This window comes from Cryptomeria japonica, chromosome 1 (assembly GCF_030272615.1).
Source record: "Cryptomeria japonica chromosome 1, Sugi_1.0, whole genome shotgun sequence".
Taxonomy (NCBI): Eukaryota; Viridiplantae; Streptophyta; class Pinopsida; order Cupressales; family Cupressaceae; genus Cryptomeria; species Cryptomeria japonica.
In genome coordinates this window covers 231,405,402-231,426,002 of record NC_081405.1, presented here as the reverse complement: position 1 = coordinate 231,426,002, position 20,601 = coordinate 231,405,402, and the positions used below count along the sequence as shown (strand labels likewise).

General features: G+C 36.6%; 1 protein-coding gene across 1 annotated transcript; it reads right to left on the bottom strand.

Annotated features, from left to right (window-relative positions):
- Window positions 1–6,826: 6,826 nt before the first annotated feature.
- Window positions 6,827–9,043, bottom strand: LOC131035363 (exocyst complex component EXO70A1). The gene has a single exon (XM_057967036.2). It carries the CDS (start codon window positions 8,935–8,937, stop codon window positions 7,042–7,044), a length of 1,896 nt encoding a protein of 631 aa, XP_057823019.1. The 5' UTR covers window positions 8,938–9,043; the 3' UTR covers window positions 6,827–7,041.
- Window positions 9,044–20,601: the final 11,558 nt, after the last annotated feature.

Here is a 20,601-nt window from a genome sequence, read left to right as displayed (position 1 = left end):
CTATATGAGTTTAAGTGTAGCATGAATAGGTCAACTAGATAAAACTTAAGCAATTTGTTAAAGTACCTTTACACACCAATACTTATCACTTTAATAATTGAAAACTAGATAATTATATCTTTTATAACAAATAATTGATATATTTTTATCTTATTTAAAATTAATCTAGACATTTTACATCAAATAGATAATCCATATTTTTTGGGAGTTGGGGACCTGACTTGATGTGTTGCACCAATGTCATTGGTCACAGTAAAGAATTTACAATCTTAAAAAAAATCCATATTTTTTTATGCATACATATTAAACATACTAAAGACTTACCAAATTTATCTATTGAATCATCAAATACAAATTTAATTAATTAATTTGAGTAATTATTATTTCTTAAATCATATAGAAAGCCACATGGAATTAGGGTTTCATGAAGTCTTCAACAACATGGAACATGAATCAAGATCCAGGGGGATTTTTGATGGCGTGTGCGGGGCTTGCAGGTGTCGAGCTAAGGCATCTGAGGCCTATCCCATAAGAAGCTTATGCTTGTTGTGTGCAGGGGGGAGGGTCGCGTCTGGTCTTGTTGGGAGGGGTGTCGTTGTTTGTTGGCTCATTTGGTGAAGGAGGTGGCCCAAGGATGGAGTGCTTTCGTGGAGTGTGTTTTGTGTTGTTTTAGCTGCAGCATGTGTGTGGTCTTCGTGGGGTGTGGTGGGCTTGGGCCCATGCCCTTGTTTGGGAGGAGTTAGAGAGGAGAGTGTAGCAGGTGTTTTGGGGGAGTTGGGTTCCCTCTCCACATTTATTTAAGGAGTGGGTTTTGTAAGCGATCATGATGGCTAGTTCTCGAGAGGAGGCCTCGGGGGTGTCTCCTGGCTTGGATTTTTGAGAATCTTTGGGCTTGAGATCCATGAATCAAGGTGTTAAGATATTTGATAATAATCTTTTTGCTTTGGATTCGAAGCTTGCTAGAGCTGGCATGTCCAATAGATATCAAATTTTGAAGGTTAATGGCTATCTTGAGAGGTGCAAAGAGAGGCCAAAATTGGTTACTCCACCAGAGTTGATAGCTGAGGATGTTGAATATTTTTCAAAGAATTTGTTATACTGTATATTTTGGGGGATGAGGATTTCCTTGCATTTTTTGGAGAAGTGGGCTCAGAGGACTTGGGCACCTGAAGGGGAAATGGATATTATGTTATTGGCAAACAATTACTTCATGGTCACTTTTAATTGCATGGATGATCATAATAGGATCTTTGAGGGAGGCCCGTATTTTTATAACTAGGTGGGGTTGTTCATTAAACCCTAGCACGTAGGTTTTAACCCTTCAGAGGAGCTCCCATATCATGTCCTGGTGTGGGTTCGATTACCTCAATTTCTAGTGGAATATTGTTGGGAGGATGTGTTGCGAATGCTAGCTTTGTTGCTTGGGAAACCTATTGGATCTTCAACGCAAACCTTGGGGAGAAAGGTAATGACTTTTTCTCGTATATGTGTTGAAATTTATCTTAGTAAGCCTTTTTCGAATGCTACAGATATGTGTGTGGGCCTTATTCTTAGGTCCAACAACCTGATTATGAGACTTTACCCTTTTGATGTCGTCTATGTCATGAGTATGTAGTGCAAGTGGCCTAGGTCTAAACCAGTTGAACATCAGCCTCAATAGCCCTCCCGTAACCTTGATGGAGATGATAAAGGAAAATATTCCTTATCTAGTGAGGTTGTGGGTGATGATGGTTTCATCCCAGTTAAGACAAGGAATAGGAACTAGGGTCAAAAGAGGACTTTGTAGGAGAGATAAGAGGAGGATACCTTTAACAGATTTGAATCCTTGGATGATATTAGCATGTAGGAGGTGGATCTGGGGATGCTTCTTTTGGATCAAAGTGCAGTGGGGTTGGTACCTAATAGTGTGAACTTGGATACTACCCAAGCTCAGCAGGAGGTTGAGAGTCAACAAATGGATATGGATTAGTAGATAGTGGCTCAAGAGGGATCCATCTCTTGTGCTAAAGCGAAGATGGTTGTTGGGGATGTTTCTCCTATAGCACATAAATTAGACTTTATTGGGTTTAAAATTAATAATATTTCTTTGCATCTGGGTCTTCTTCAGAAGGACATTAAAAAAGGAACATTGCAGAATCTATCAAAGGCTGGCAGAAAGAAGGACTTAGATAAGATCAAATTGATGGGGAAGAATTTGGTTGAGTCAAGGTCAGTTAAGACTCTGGATTCTCATTTTTCTAATCCCCCGAAATGATTGTGCTATCATGAAATGTTAGGGGCTTGAACAATGGCCCTCGATAAAAAGTTGTTCAGGAATTGATAAGAATTCATTCACCTGATGTCATTTTCTTGTAGGAAACTAAATTATCTGTGGAAAGTATGTTTGGTCTGGAGGTGTGGATTGCCTTTTGAACCCCTTCAGGATTCGTCCTATATGGTGGGTTTCTTCTAGATCATCTTTATCTAGGATTGCTTCTAGTCTTGAGACTGGGGAATATATCTTGCTTACTAATATCTATGCCCCCACTGATCTTCATGGTAAGAAGACATTGTGGTCTCATATTACTTTTATGTGTGGGTTATTTCCTTTCCATCCGTGGATCATGGCGGGTGATTTCAATGCTATCTTAGAGCTGTGTGAGAAAGGGTGGTGTTATGAGGTTGGAGCCTTCTCCCATCCTTCTTCGGGATAGCATATCGGCCTTGAATCTTGTTGACATCAAGCCCAGTTTTGGTTTATTCACTTGGAACAACTGGAGGATAGGGGAGTATTAGATTGCAGAGAGCCTGGATCTCTTTCTAGTTTCTAGTTTTTGGGTTGGTGGGGGGTGAGCCACATGCTCTTAAATTTTAGATTGGAGAGGATCGGACCACTGGCCCATTAAATTAGTGTATTCTTCTGCTCGAGTTGCTCACGCTCCTTCTTTCAAATTCTATCTTATGTGGTTGTGAGACTCTTCTTTGTAGGTACATGTTGCAGAGTGGTGAACGAAAGGGAGGCCAGCCTATGGCACTGCTATGTACACTTTTTCCAAACAACTATAATTTGTTAAGTTTCAACTGAAATGGTGGAATTGTCACTGCTTTGGTAATATTTTTCATGCTAAGGCAGCTACTCAAGTAGAGCTGAATGGCATTACAAGAGAGATAAGAGATCATGGAATGTCATAAGCCTTGCTTAGGGAGGAAGATAGGGAAGTTAAGGATTTAGAAGAGTGGGATCTTAGGGAGGAAATATACTGGAAACAGAGAGCTTGGATTGATTGGCTTCAAGTTAGGGATAAGAATATTGCGTTCTTCTTCAATTCAATGAAAGCAAGAAGACATGGTAATTCCATCCCTGTTCTTGTTAATGACAGAGGTGAGCAATGTTTATCTTTGCATGAGATTTATAGGGAGTCTATGAAGTATTTCCAATCCCTTTTTATTAAGGAATCTCAGGGAGAATCTAAAGAGGAAACTCAAGTTCTTGTATGTATTCCATCTCTAGTTACTAAGGAGATGAATGAGCAGCTTATGGGACCTATTTTTTTGGATGAACTTGAGAAGATTATTTTCCATATGAAGAAGGGGAAAGCTCCTAGACCGGATGGGTTTCCAATTGAATTCTATCAAGAATTATGGGATATTATCAAATTGGACTTAGTGGAGGTGGTCCAAGAGTTCCAGAGGAATAAACAGATGCTTCAGGCTTTGAACGTGACTTTCATTTCTCTCATCCCCAAGTGTGATGGGGTTGATCGGTTAGGTTAATTTCGCCCTATTTCTCTCTGTAATGTGATTTATAAGATTATTTGTAAGCTGATAGCAGAAAGGTTGAAGAAATGGCTTGGGAGTCTCATTTTTGAGGAGCAAAGTGGTTTTTTGGAGGGTCATCAAATCTTGGATGGGGTGGTTATAGTTACTGAGACCATTCATTCTATGGTATCTTCTAAAGAAAAATCTATGTTTATCAAGTTGGATATGGCAAAGGCTTATGATAGAGTCCAATGGTCCTTCCTCCAGAAGATTCTTAGGGACTTTGGTTTTGTTGCTGAATGGATCCAATGGGTAATGAGTTGTGTTTCGTCTACCTCATTCTTTGTGCTAATTAATGAAGATCATACTGAGTTGTTTGGTGTTTCCATGGGTCTTCGTTAGGCAGACCCTCTTTCCCCGTACTTATTTATTCTTCTAGTTGAGGGTCTGGGGAGATTGATTAAGTACAATGTGGGGATGGGTATTATTCATGGTTGGACCTGGGGCAATGATATACCTCCTTAGTCTCATTTGTAGTTTGTGGATGATATAGCCCTAATAGGACTGGCTAGGATCATAGAAGCTATAGATTTGTGTAAAGTCTTGGATATCTATCTTGCTTCTTCTGGCCAATTGATCAATGAGGATAAATCTTCCATCTTCTTCTTCAACACACCTAGAACTATTCATTTGAGGATTGCTCATATTTTGAGATTCTAAGTCAGCTCTCTTCCTTTGACTTACCCGAGTATTCCTATCTCTGCTGGTAATCCTCCTAGGGACTCTTGGTAGTTTATTATGAACAAATTTCAGAGGAAGGTTGAACTTTGGACACACAGATGGCTATCCCTTGTGGGGTGGGTTCAACTGATCTAGTCGGTGGTTCATGCTCTCCTGATTTATTGGTGTATGCTCCAAGTAGCCCCAATGTGGTTTATGAAGGAACTGGATTCTTTGCCAAGGCAACTCTTATGGGCAAGAAACTTGTCCTCCTCTAAATGGAGTCTTCTCAAGTGGGACTTGGTGTGTAGCCTGAAACTATTGGGTGGGATTGGCTTAAGGCAGTCTACTTTATTTGGGGTGGCTTTGGTGGCAAAATTATACTGGAGGTGGTGAGTAGAACAGGATCAAGGTTGGGCTAGGATTTTGCCTTACAAGTATATGCAGAGGATTTTGAAGGAGGAAATCCCTAGATATCTACTTGTGGGAAAAGGCTCTACGATTTGGAGTACTCTTAAGAAAGGTGTTGCATTGATAAAGGAAGGACTTTTTTGGATTTGTAAGAGGGGGGAAGAGGCGCTTTTTTGGTCAGGTTCTTGGGATGGCTACCCTCCCATTATTAATCAGTTTCCTAATTTAATGAATCTCTACTAGAGGTTCCTTGAGGTAGGGTGGTCTAGAGAGAAACTTTAAATCGGTTTATAGGTGTGGGCAGTTGGAGATGGTGTTAGTGGGTACCAAGAGTTGTTGTCATGTAGATTGGAGGGGAGGGAAGTCCATTGGTGGAAATATGTCTGGAACAATTTCTCTTTGCCGAAGTGTAATTGCTTTTCTTGGACTTTGGCTTTGAATAGATGTCTGACCTGGGACAATATTTGTAAGTGTGGGTTCCATGGTCCCTCCATCCGTGTTCTGTGTGATAAGGGGGAGGAGGATTCTTCACACTTGTTATTCAGATGCCCCTTCTCGATGCAAATCTAGCATTACTGGTGGGGTGTGTGGAAACACTCTTGTGTTCATGTGGATTCTTTGGTGGAGTTTTGGAGCAGTATGGGTAGGCTTCCTACTTTTTCCTCTTTTCTCGAGATTGTGTGGCAGATTGGGCCCATTTTCATACTTTGGTAGATCTGGTTAGAAAGGAATAGGAGGATCTTTCAGGAAGTCAGGCTGATAGCTCAGCAAGTGTGGAATAGAATAATTGGAATGATCCTAGAGACAGTGGAAGCTAAATGTGAGGTGAATTTTCCTCTGGATAGAGTAGAGGTTGAAATTGTGAGTAGGCTGGGTTTGCAGGAGCTGTCTCCTATCTCTGCTTATGTCAGGAGAGGTAGACATGCTATGAATAAGGTTCAAAGGATGGGAAGATGGTTGCCCCCTCAAGATGATTTCATAAACATCAACACAGATGGCTCCTCTCGTGGTAATCTGAGTCCTGTTGGGATTGGGGGTATTGGTAGGGACCATATGGGGGAGGTGGTTTTCTTCTTTTCAGTGCATAAAGGACAACAGACTAATAATTTAATGGAGGGATTATCATTTGTCTATGCCCTAGAACGTGCATATGCGTTGGGGTGGCGTAAGGTTATTTGCGAGTCAGACTCACAGATTATTGTTAATCTGTTGATTGAGCAGAAGGTGAGTGGGATTAATTGGTAGCTAGCAGGTGTTGTTCACCAGATTGTGCAGATTTGTGTTATGATGGAGAAGGTGTCTTTCATCCACATTCCTCGTGAATGGAATAGAGCAGGTGATTGTTTGGTTAAGTGGGCTTCAGAACATGGTGATGATTGAAAAGTTGAGGGTTGGGGGCATCTTTCCTCTTATTACTGTCAGGATTTGCATAGAATCATTGTTGAGGATATGGATAGTTATGAAGCTAGTTGATGACTTTAATTGCTTGTAGTTCTCTCTTGGAGCCTTGGGGTTCTGGGTTTCTTATGTAATGCTTGTTTCTAATTATTAATAAAGTTTTTACCCCTTTATTAAAAAAAAGTTCATATAGAAAAATAGACTTTTTAATTTAGTTCCATTAAATTAAAGACTACCGATCATTATATCACATTATACATACATACTCTCCAAATATTAATATAATACTTTAATATATTATTTATAACAATTGATTTTTACATTAAAAATATCTTATCAATTCTCTATGTCCATACATGAAACAATTTCATTATTAATAGACAACATTCAATTTCTTACATAAAAGATATTTTATCAAGTTCTCTATTTCTAGAAATGAAACAATTTCATCATTAATAGACAATATTAAACTTCTTACATTAAAAATATTTTATAATTCTCTATTTCTACATATGAAACAATACCATCATTAATATACATTATCTATATATATTAACATTTATAATTTCAAATTACTTCAAAGTCAACCGTGCAATGTCCATTTTTAGGGACCACAAGTCATCCTATGGACCTTAGGCAGTTTTAATTGACATTTTCTCTTCTTACATCTAACCAGTCATAATTTACAACATATTTAGTTAAAAAAACTTTTCACACTGTAGGTTTTTGGCCTCGCCTGTGAAAGGGACAAATATAGGACTTTAAATAAACCAGTCACATGGATCTGGCCGACGGACTGCCTTTGAACATGTCCAACACAAAATCTTGCAGTTCTTCAGCTGTGTATTTGACGTACAAGTCGCTTTGAAATCGAGTCCTGTATCTCTCAAGGAAAGAAGCGTAGTCTGGTATCAACTGCTCCATGATTGCAGCCACGAGCTTCTCTCGCAGGCTGACATCAGGCACCACCCATCCGCCATGCCTTTTCTTCACCTCCTCCATTGCCAAATTGAAATCCTTTAATCTCTCTTTCAAATCCTCCCCGCCGACAGAGCCGCCATTAGCAAGAGATCCCTGGTCTGCTAGACACGACATCACTTTCCCCCAAACAGCCCTCTCATAATTCACTGCATAATGCCTCACCTTATTCCACTGTTTTCTCACCCACTCCTTCCCCAGCATATATTTGAGCTCCGAGTCATTCACTTTCTGGACTATGTAGTGAAGATTATTCATGAGAAACAGATACGACAGTGCCACATCTTTGTAAAGATCGGATCTTGTGTCGAGCTTACAGAAGAGGAGGAAAATCTTCCATCCCAGACGGATGGACAAAGGGGCGGAGGGACCGAGAAGCTCATCATCAATGGCGAATTCCTCAGGGAGATCCTTTGTAATCTTCTCCGGCGCATCTGCCGTTATATTTATCAAAGTTTCCCTGTATTCAGATAGAAAAGAGAGATAATTCATTGTGTATCTGGTGAGAGGATGAATAGTCCCGCCAGCAATTCGGGTCTTGGAATAATCTTTCTCAAGCGCCTTCTCAAATTCTGCTAACATCCCCTTCGCCGCCTCTCGCAGCCGGAAAAGAATCCCGCCGGCCAATTCATGCACGCTTCTGAAAATATCTTGACAGTAAATGGCCTCCAGCTCAGGTTTCAGATCGGTTAGGGTTTCATACAGATCAAGAACCCTGAAGATCCTTTCGGGCGTCCGGCTGGTGGCGGCCACGGCTTCTGCGAAGGCGAGAAGCCTGGTTGTGGCCTCCTTGGCGATTTCTGCAAAACAAGCATCTCTCATCTTATTCATCCCCTCAAACACATCATCACAAAGCTGCTTCTCCCTACAAAACACAACTCGGATGCTGATTTTGGCAGTGTAAATCCATTTCTTGATCTTTTCATCCAGCAATTCCCACTTCATTTTCCGCACATCGCTCAATTTCACCTTCTCAACGCCAAGATTGTACAGACTTTCTTCCACCACGGACTTTCTGTTGAGAACGAAGACTCGAACGCATTCCCTCCCGTACCCTGTCTTCGCCATGATCTCCGCTATGCTTCTCAAATCCGCCACGGCGTCCAACGGCACCGTGTCGAATTCGAGAATTCTGTCAATTAACGAACTGTTGTCCGTAAATTGGCCGCTGCCGTCTTCGGAGGAGCGGATAGATCTAGAGACGCTGTCCTCTATGCTCGAATGGACCGACGGGCATGTCGACAACCATCGCTCTGGATTGATCGCCTCGCTGTTAGATAACAGAATTTTGTGAAACTCTTTCTCCAGACGGGCCATCGCCATTTTCATCAGTCGCTGAGCACGGATGAGATCTGCAGAGGCGTTGCCGCCGGCGGACAAATGCTGCATCAAGTGTTGCAGATTTTCGACTATGTCCATGTACACAAGGACTTCTTCTGCACCGCTCTGGAACAGAATTTTGTTTGTAGAATTGATGTCCCATTTGGAAATCAGATTCTCTGCTGCGGAAAAACTGAGTGAAAACAAATCCTTCCTTCCATGCGCGGTTGGGCTCATGAAAGATAAGCGGCTGTCGAAGTTGGAGAGGATTCTGAGCATATCATTGGTCTCGTTTTCGGAGGTACCAAGAGATCTTACAATTTGCTGTGCCGTTTCTGCAACTCTATCATCTGCTACTTCTTCAATCTCCATTGAGATTTCTCGATTGTTCAGCAATTCAATAGCAGGAGAGAATTTGAATTAGGATGCCCTCTGTATCTCCGAACAAAGAGAGAAAATGCTCAAACTCTCAAATGAATGCTTGGGAGATGCACGTATGGAGGGAGGGACGCCCATATTTAACGTGGTAAAAGTTTATGCGTTTGTCAACGATGATAATTAAGCTTGACGTTGTCCACTATGCAAGTTTATTTTGACTGTCGTTCAGGCCCACTGATATTGACCTTTATTTTATTTTACTAATTGCGTGGGGTATGCTCAAACTAGATTCTACATGCAACACGTGAGCATTAAGAAATTGAAAAATTGAGTATATTGTGATTTATCCGTCCGTGGCCTTCTAAGGGAGTAATAATTGCTTAATGATATCAGATTTTCACAAGTCATAAGAGGTATAATTATTCGATGATATCAGATTTGTACAAGTCATAAGAGGTATAATTGCTCGATGATATCAGATTTTCACAAGCCGTAATTTTAATAGTGTTAAGTTTCTAGATTAGATTGTTGGTTAGTTTTATGAATCAGACTTTCAAATCACATTTTGCGATCCATTGTAAGAATAGTACAAAGCTAGAAATTATAATTGTTTCTAAGAAATTTGTTGACTTCATCTATAGATACTATAGCATGTCCCTCAACTAAATAGAAATATCATTTCTATTGTAGTTCCCATAGTTTTTAATGAACTTATAGCTTGTTGATGTTTAGTCGTAGATGATGGATGTATATTTATATTTAGAATTGCTTTTTTTGTGATTTGTTGTAGATTTTTTTTTTTAATAAGGTAAAATAATAATGGTGGACAATTACAAAAATATATATGGAGTGATCTAGGGGGATGGTTGTTTTATAGTTCTTATTTTAATAGATGAGTATTTATTTTTCTATTATGGCATGTACATATGTGAATTCTTGTTATAACACGATTAATAGATTCAAATTGGGTTATTCTATATTGTTATATTTATATTTTTATGTTGTAGTTTCAATATTTGGAAACATATAAAGCTAGAAAAATTGCTTGATAAAATGCCCCATCAAATTGGTATCGGAGAACATGATGACCATGGATAGCCACAAGGTTGTCAAGATAAAAATTTGATAACTTTTAAACATATGTAATTGATAGAAATAAATTCAAATTCGCAAACTTTTGTAAGCATTCCTTCTTCTTGTTCCAAAATGGAAGTTTTGAAATTGAGTACGAAAATACATCATAATGTGTATGGAAACTAATTTTTTCACATGTTGTTGTGACCACCCTAATAGACATGTATGCAAAATATAGTAGCACGGAGAATACACAAGAATTATTTAATAAATGTATTGTCCATATGGGGTGGCATGGAATGATGTTCTTAATGAGACTTTAATCCTTCTCATTTTGTGCATGTTGTAGCATAGAGAATACTCTATAATTTGCAAGTGCATCTTTTGTTCCTTTCCCATTTTTAATTTACATAATATTTTCATTTGACCATAAAAATAAAAGCTGATGAGACCAATCATCATTTCCAATGTTTAAAAAAAATTAAATAACAAAATACATTACAAGTTAGAAAATCAATTTCATAAAAATATACTCTAAAATTTAACGAACTCTGATAATAATTCTTAAAAGGAATTGGAGTCCTCACAATTTAAAGTAGCTTTGATTGCAATAGAATCAACATGAGAACTACACCCTTTTTCTTCTAAGAGAAAATAACATGAGAAAGATTTTAATCGTATAGCTATCTTCCATACAATGGAATTCATAACTTCAAATTCTTAAATATAGGCTCTTAACCAAAAGGTCAAAGAGACAATTAAGCAACATCCACTTCAAAAGAAGTTTTGCTAAAATGGACAAATCAAGAAATCCACTCCACATTACTCTTCTTTTTAAACATGTCTAAAATCATCCTAACATGAAAAGGAGTCTCTTTGGTCTCTCCATGCACAAGTGCATGGTGTGTGTTAAGTTGTGTGTTAAGTGGACACATTTCTAGTCTCTAAAAATGTGGACCCTTACATAAAATTCATCATTTTAATGTACAAAATACATTAAATAACTCACATGAATATTTAGTAGCCTTGTAATTCAAAATTATTTTAATATGATACATTTTTATCTTTGTTCTCTTAGAGAGCGTATATGTAGGTTTATGATTCATCTATGAATGTAGTAGCATGCCAACATGTATATGTTTTAATTTTTTTCCTATTTATACACTCTTTTAGTGTACTATACTATTAACTTAATATTCTTGTCAATTATCATATCATGCATGACACATTGACTGTTGGATAATTTTTTATTTATTTTTAGATTATACAAATTTATGTAGTTTTATTTTTCTTTATTTCATCAATTTACACTTGACGTTTTTAGCAAAATATTTATGTAATTTCTTATTTAATATCAAATTGAATCGATTTGAAAGCCATGAGATTTATATCTATTTGATGATAAAAAAAAATTGTTGAATATTGTGTCCATTTATTTCCATTCTCATATTTCAATAGGATGCAAGTGTTAATAATTTTTCAAAAAAAAAAATTGGTGTTCTTATTTATTATCTTCTTGCAACAAAAAGATATTCAAAATACTTCAGCTCAATATTAAAATATTTCTAGCTCATTCAAGAAAATCATATAAACATATATTTTCTTCTAATTCTGAGTCATTGATTTTGTACAATAAGAGGAATTTATTGGTGCTACTATATTGACTACTTATCCTTAACTTTAGAAGATGTCATCTATTATTGTTAGACATTAAACAATTTATTTTTCTTTGTTGAGATAAATATAGAGTAATTTAAGTATCGTTGTGGATACCAACTTTGATATTCATTTATAATTTTTGGAGCATTGCTAGAATAAATGTCTTTGCTAATAAGATATGGTTAGATGTGATCATGAGAAGTATGTTAGCATTGCAGTCATGTGTTGTTATTGATGTCAAATCCTTAGGTCCGGATTAATTCTGGATGTGGTATGTTGAGCAGGAGTATGCATTTTAGGCATGATTGTGCAGTTGAAGGTTTCCCAGTTTCATTGGATGCGTTTGGCATCTCAGAAGAGTTTTTCTGTATTATCTGTGGGTTTGGTAGGATTTGAAGCTCGAGGCCTTACTAGATATTGAGGACATAACATCCGTATATGTTTTAGATTCATCTTTGGTATTAGATGTAGTGTATTGATTCATTTGAGGAGGAGTGGTGTGATATGGTTCACTTTTCATTCCTTACCACCACCAAAATGTTTAGTGTAGACCTATTTTAGATCCCTGTCTCAACCAACATTAAGAATTATAATTTCCAGAGATAGTATATAGGGGTTTGATTTGATGTTTTCATATGTGTGTCTTTTGTGTTGAAGGCATGCGATATTGAAGGAATCCAAAGATTGCAAGAGGTAGTTATTGGAGGCAGATCCGACAGTACAAACTATTTTTGTGGTGGATTATTTTGTCTTTCCTTCTTCTTCGATAGTGAGCCTTTCAGGGCAATGAGTCCATCTATAATTGGCAGTGACCACCCATTGTACAAAATCACCTTAACTAGTGTCACCTTAACCGATGTTCAAATATTGAGAATTAGCATTCTCCATGGTTTTTCCCTTCTCGAGTTTTCCACATAAATTCTGGTGTCTCTTGTGTATGATTTGAATTTTGCATGTGCTTCTTAAATCTGCTTCTTAAATCTGTTAATTTTGTTCAATATTTTGGATATATGCGTTAAAGTTAAAATCATTTTAATTGTTGTTAACTGATTCGCCCCCCTCTCAATTTCCCAAATATGTATATTCAACAATTGGTATGAGAGTTGTAGTTCCTTGGTATAGAACTTAACTGCTTGAGGTAGATCCTAATCCGATGGCACACAAGTTATCCATTCTTATCTTTGAATGATCTGATTACAGTTTTTGGAAAGTGAAGATGAGAGGTTACTTGGTTTCTCTAGGTTATAATACTTGGAAGGCAGTAGAGACTAAGTATGTTCTTCCAGAAAATGGACTTCATACTCTAGATGAGATTCAAACATATGAAGAGAATGAAAAAGTAAGGTATTCTATATTTCTAGTGCATTACCTGAAACTAATAGACCAAAGTTATTTCTTTAAATACTGCTTATGAAGTTTGGCAGAAGTTAAAATACATCTATGAAGGAAATGAGAGAGTCAATCTAACAAATAGATTAACTGCTAAGAGAAGATATGAAAAACTATAGATTAACTGCTAAGAGAAGATATGAAAAACTAAGGATGGAAGAAGGATAGGATATTGTGAGCTACTTTGAGAAGGTTGATACTATAGTGAACAAGATTAGAGAACTCGGAGGCACTTTAAGTGATGAAGATGTGATTGACAAGATTCTAATGAAACTACTGGTAAGCTATAGTGACAAGATCTCTGCAATTGAAGAAACTTATGATCCAAAGAAGTTAACCAGAGAGCAACTATTCAGTACCTGACTGCATTTGAAGTAAGGAAATTCAAAAAGGATAAAGACAAGTGAGAAACCGCATTTAAGGCATCTTAATATAGTTTGAATGATAAAGAAATCCCGGATGAGGTAGAAGTGAACTTTGTAAGGAAATTGAAGGCACCGATAAATACAAAGGTATGTTACCCTTTAAATGTTTTAGATGTGATAAGATTGCTCATATTGCAACTAGATGTCCAAAAAAAGGGAAATAGACAAAAGTATAAGGAAAACAAGGGGAATTTCAATACAAAGGCATATTATGTTAAAAATGATGCTGCCATTTCAGATGTTGAATCGGACTATGAGAAAGGTGATTGTTTGTTCTTGATAGAAGAGGATGTTCTTAATTATGATATCTCTAAAATTGTTGCTAATTGATTTCATGCTAAAAGAGATAAGAATGAATGGTTGATTGATAGTGGATGCTCAAATTATATGACTAGTGATAGAAGCAAATTCATAAAACTTGAAAAGTATGATGGAGGGTCTGTTAGATTTGGAGATGATCAGACAACACAAATTATTTGTATTGGCTCAATTACCTCTAATGGAAAGCATAACACTAACAATGTTTATTATGTGAAGGGTTTGCATCACAATCTCTTAAGTGTTGGACAAATTTGCTAAAAATGGATACAATATTGTCTTTTAGGACAATGGATGTGAGATTTGAAGGATTTCAGAACCATTATTACAACTGGCATGAGGAAAAATGGAAATATGTACTAGTTGGAAGGAGCTACAAAGCATTGTTTGTTATTACAACTCGATGATAGTTGGCTATGGAATTGGAGGATGTGTCACATCAACTTTGATAATTTAGTATAGATCAGCTCAAAGAGTGTAGTAAGAGATTTTCCTAGATTGTCTAAACCGAAATAACAACATTTGCAGGGAACGTCAAATAGGAAAATATATCAGAAGCACATTTAGAGGAAAGGTGTACTTGTCCATTGGATTAATAGATTTGGTTTGCATTGATATTTGTGGTTTGACCCAAAAAAGAAGCTTGCAAGGTGAGAGGTATTTCATGTTACTAATTGATGATTATTCTAGAATGACTTGGGTTGCATTTCTCAAAGAAAAATTTGAAGCATTAAAAAAGTTCAAGATATTCAAGGCAAAAGTTGAGAATGAAGTTGGTAGGAAAATCCAGTGTTTGAGGTCTAACAGAGGAGGAGAATTCATATCAGATGACTTTAATGACTTTTGTGAAAAGCATGGCATCAAAAGACATTAGCTCCCTGAATACATCAGCAAAATAGAGTGATAGAAAGAATGAACCATACTATATAGGAAGTAGCTAGAACCATGATTAAAGGTGCATAGTTACCTCTATTGCAAAGAAGTAATTCATACCGAAGTGTAGACACTCAACAAAATTCTATACCAGAGGAAGTATGGTAAGACATCTTATAAATTATAATAGTAAGATATTTCAAAGTTTTTGGAAGCAAGTGTTATTAACAACAAAGCGGATGAAGGAATATTTCTAGGTTACTCAACAAAGAGCAAGGCATATCAATGCTTTAACAAAAGATTGAACAAGATTGTTGAAAGTGAAAATGTAAAAGTTGATGAGATCATTTCACAGGATTTAAAAATAGTTGCAGGATATGACTTAGATGAGTCCGAAGAAAAAGAAAAGAAGGAAGAAATCAAGAATGAAGAAAAGAATGATCAAGATGCTCTGGCATCTGCATCCAAGACTCCAAGGTATGTCAAGAAGGATCACTCAGAAGATCAGATCATTGGAGACAAGAGAAAGGGAGATATCACAAGAAGAAAAGTAGCACAATAACATGTATTACTATGTCTGCTAACTAAGACTAAACCAAAATCTATTTAGGAAGCCTGCAAAGATCAGAGCTGGATGAAGGCAATGAAAGAGGAACTAGAGCAAATTGAGAAAAATTAGACGTGGGAATTAGTCAGCAGACCGAAAGAGAAGAATGTAATCGGTACTAAATGGGTATTCTAGAACAAGCTAGATAAATATGAAAAGGTTCTGAGGAATAAGGCAAGGTTAGTCTACAAAGGATACACTCAAATTGAAGGCATTGAATTTGTTGAAACTTATGCCTTGGTTGCAAGAATGGAGGCTACCCAAATATTTCTGGCATTTGCAACATTCAAGGATTTCAAGGTTTATCAGATGGATGCAAAGTCAACATTTCTGAATGGAGAATTAAAATAATTTTACATTGAACAACCGGAGAATGATAAAGGAATTTTCATTTCTCGATCTAATCATGTCAAAGAACTGTTGAAGAAGTTTGGACTAGTGAACTCCAAACCGATCTGTACACCCATGACTATTGGACGTAAGTTAACTAAGGATGATAAATATCCCAAGGCAAATGCAAGTCAGTATTGGTCAATGATTGGAGGACAGTTATATTTGACTGTTACTAGACTAGATATCATGTATGCAGTATGTTTGGTAGCAAGGTTTCAACAAGAACCAAAAGAATCACATGTTGTGGTAGTGAAAAGGATTTTCAAATATCTTAAAGGTACAAAAGAGTTTGGTTTGTGGTATCCCAAAAATTCAAATTTTAATCTCATAGCTTACACAAATGTAGACTAGGCTAGCAATATTGATGACAAAAAAAGCATAAGTGGAGGAGTGTTCTTTCTTAGCTCCTAGTTAGTCGCTAGGTCAACAAAAAACCAAGATTCAATGTGCCTATCCACGATAGAAGAAGAGTACATTGCAACATCTTCTTGTTGCACTCAAATTTTATGGATGAAGCAGACTTTGAAGGACATTGGTGTGAATTTTGATGATCCTATTCCAATCATGTGTGACAACACTAGTGCAATAAAATTTCCAAGTATTTGGTACAACATTCCAAAACAAAGCATATATCTATTAGGTATCACGTCTTGAGGAATAAAGTTCTAGATAATGAGGTTAGACTTGAGTATGTGCCCACAAAGGAACATATTGTAGATATCTTCACAAAGGTGTTATGAAAGGATACTTTTGAGTATCTTCGACAAAATTTAGGGGTATTACCCCCTACCAGTTTCAACTAATGTGCATTCCAGGTGTGCATTGGTCCAACGAACAACATGTACATTCTTTCCTAGACTGATGTTGATGTGCTTCCTCTTAGGGGGATTAGGATTGAGTTTCTTAGGGGGAGTTTTGACCACCTTTTTCATTATTGTCAAAGGGGGAGAGAGAGGACAGATATGGTTGTGCACTCAATGATGATATTTCATTGATTATTGTCGATGGATGTTGCCATAAATGACAAAGGTGGAGATTGTTAGCATTACAGTCATGTGTTGTCATTGATGTCAAATCAATAGGTCCACATTAAGTCCAGATGTGGTATGTTGAGAAGGAGTGCTCATTATAGGCATGATTATGCAGTTGAAGGTTTCCCGGTTTCATTAAATGTATTTGGTATCTCAGAAGATGTTTTATGTATTATCTTTGGGTCCGACTGGATCCGAAGCTCGAGGCATTAGACTGGATATTGAGGATATAATGTGCAATATGTTTTAGGTCTGGCTTTGGTATTAGATGTATCATGTTGATTCATTTGAGGAGGAGCAGTGTGATATGGTTCACTTTTCATTTCTTACCACCACTAGAATGTTTAGTGGAGACCTATTTTAGATCCATGTCTGAGTCGACATTAAGCATTATAATTTCTAGAGATTATATATATAGGGGTTTGATTTGATGTTTTCATACGTGTGTCTTTTGTGTTGAGGATATGCAAGATTGAAGGAATCCAAAGATTGCATAAGGTAGTTACTGGAGGGAGATCTAGCAGTACAGATTGTTTTGTGGTGGATTCTTTTTTGTCTTTATTTCTTCTTCAACAATGATTCTTTCAGAGCAATGAGCCCATCCACAGTGAGCACATTGGTAGTGAGCCACCCATTGTCCAAAATCACCTTAACCAGTATCACCTTAACTGGTGTTCAAATATTGAGAATTATCATTCTCCATGGTTTTTCCCTTTTCGAGGTTTCCATGTAAATTTTGGTGTCTCTTGTGTATGATCTGACTTTTGCATGCGATTTTTAAATTTTTAAATTTTGCTCAATATTCTAGATCTGTGCATTAAAGTTAAAATCGTTTAAATTGTTGTTAACCGATTCAACTGCCCTTCTTAGTTGCCCGAATATTTATATTCAACAAAGTAAATATTCACAAGCATTGTATATTTTTGTTTCAAACTAATCATGTCTAAGGGTGTTTTGTATTGAATGAATTATGAATATAACAAAGTATAACATCTCACCTCAATTATATTTTAGGAATTTCATGAATATACAAGTATAATTTTTTTATAGCTTCAAATTTAGTATGTTATTTTTTTTTGTATATATATATTAACTCAGTTGTGTTTATTTAAAATATTTATTTAGTAGAAATTCAAGATGCTTACATGATGATTTAAACGAGTCAAATTTATATATAGGTTTATTTGTGAAGCTCTTTCTTAACTAAATGTTTGAGGTTTATCTTATAAAAACATTATTTTTTGAGTAATAATAAAATACAAGTAAAAATGTTAGTCTAGTATTTGTACATTATTTTATTTTTGGTGTATCTGTGTGACATTACATGATTTGTTGGTATTTCTATATGACTTATTTTGAAGAGACCTCATTTACTCTTAAGTATCTAAAATCCTTCACTAACAAATTTAAATTCACAACCAATAGTGTCAAAATGGTCGTCTAAATGTCCAAATACATTGACAACATTTAGAACTTTCTCAACCACTAGGCTACCTTGCCTAAATCTATATGATAGTCAAGTTAGGGCATGTGTCTTACAAATTTGTGTTTTGCATGGATAATACTTGAAGTAGATACAATGTTATTTTAGTAACCTATTTTAAGTTTATTTTTATTTTTAATTTCTAAGCAACTACTAGTTTTCCACCAATTCATCATATGGAGTAATGTATTTCAGTGCTTGCGAATATGTTGATTGCTTGTCTTCCCTTTTTCTATAATTTTTAAAATAAATGTGTGTGTAATCCTTCTATCAGTATAATATCCACATGTAGACTTAGAAGGTCCATTAAATCATTGTAAGAAAAAATATTGGACTTTAGTTAGCTTAGGAAAGGATGCCATAGGATAGAAGATAATTTTAGTAGATGTATATCATGTGGATATTAGAAGAATAAATATAAAAAGATAAGTCAAAATAAATAATTTTTAAGTTAGAATGGTAAATAAAATAATGTTCAAATAAAATTTGTTAAGGAAGTTGTAATGGTGGGAAAATGAGGAGTGATGAATCAAGAGGAAAACTACCCTTTCCCTCAAAGAGAGATGAGAGTTTCACTATTGATTATCCTTCAAGCACTTTGCACCATTACATTAGGAAGAAGGAGATGAGATAATTCACTAGATTCAATCTCTACACAAAGATGATAGATTGATTTTTGAATGAATTGAGAATGTTAGGATGATCCCCTCTTCCTTGTTTGATTTGAAAAAGAATTGATTGAATTATGTAGTGCAAAATTGACAAAGAATCAATTATAACTTAAGATCGGAATATGGGATGAAGTTGTGCACCTGGATCTGGTAGTAAAATGTCGAGACAAAGTCACCCTTCAAATTTGATAAAAAGTTGTCTGGACCGTGGCAGGAATGTACACGATCCTCCGAAAAATCTGTGAAACGAAAAGGGTTTGTTCGCCTCTTCAAATGAAGCCTGAATCTGAAAGTACAACTGTGCACCTACAACCTACACACAGAAAAGAGAGGAAAATGAGTTGGGATTAGTGGTTTGCCTTTAGATCAAATCCCAATTTTGGAATTAACCAAGTAATGAAAGAAAGTACTTGCAAGTAGATGTAAATGAAAGACTAAATTGTAAATCACCTCAAGGGAGGTTGTAGTATAAATGTTGATACAAATGTTTGTAGGGAATTTTATGTTGGAATCAATCTCCTCTTCAATGGTTGAATCCTTGACTTGAATGCAACACCTAGTCTTGAAGGGAGACTTGAGAATGCCCAATGCTGGAAAAGAATGCTTGAATTCTCTTGAATGCTTGATCACTTGGGAATTTCCCACTCATCCAACTTATGAAAATGAGAGGAAAAATTCCCCCTTAAATACATGTTGGTGGATTTTGAATTTCATCATGGACTGACATCGAGGAGATTTACTGCTCGAGGCACAACCCACAAGGCATTCTCTAGGAAGGGTCTTGCCCTAAAATAGGGCAGGGACAAAGGCACCATGCCCCTATCCTAAGAGGAGAAGGGTGCCATGCCCCTATCCAAGGGGGGACAGTGGTGCCATGCCTCTATCCTACCCATTTCTCTAGGGAAGAATGCAGACGGGGTGATGCAAAGGCCAAGGAAGAAGCTAATTTTGCAAGTCGAGCACTCTCCAATCTCCAATAAGGCTAGAGGATTTTAGTTCGCATGCGTGAGGACCCTAATGCAGTAAAAAATTGCTAGGGTTGAAATTTTATGACACTACATTTAGCCCCCACTTTAGCGGGAGTATAAGCATATGCCAATACTATCGGTAAAGTTCAAGGAAACAAGATTGAAAGAATTTTACCACATCAAGGAGGAAAGATGCACCAATCCCCTAGTGAACTTAGGATCTTACAACCTTGATTGACAAAGTAAAAGGGAAGATTGAGAAGGGGAGAACCATGACTGCAAGTAGCAAAGTTCCCTTCACTATGAGTAATGAAAGCAAGGATAAAAAGACTACAAAGAAAAGAAAAGTTAGCTAAGTAATTGTAAGTATCACAAGAAGGAAAGTATGAGCGGAGTGTATGCCCCCACATTAAAATGATCGCACGTGCCTTATCGGGAGAGATTGCTTTAAGGTAAGATACACCCAAGAGAGAGAAGACATCGAGCATATTATCACAAGGATTTAGCCCCCAATCAAGGTATAAACCCAAGGATAATAAGCAAGAAACACGAGGTAGTGTTGCTTTCCTCAGGGTCAGTATGCTTGTATGATAACTCATGTATATCATGTATGTATATACATATAATAATTTTCATTCCCCAAACAAGGACATTACATTAGAAGAAAGGGAAGAGAGGATGTCTTTTGAGTCAACATGAAAGAGACCAAGAAAAGATCTCAATGTTTTGCATCATCCCCAAGTAGACATTAAGGGAACAATAGAAGA

Coding starts and splice junctions, on each gene's coding strand:
- LOC131035363 (XM_057967036.2), bottom strand. CDS start 8,937: ATGGAGATTGAAGAAGTAGCAGATGATAGAGTTGCAGAAACGGCACAG.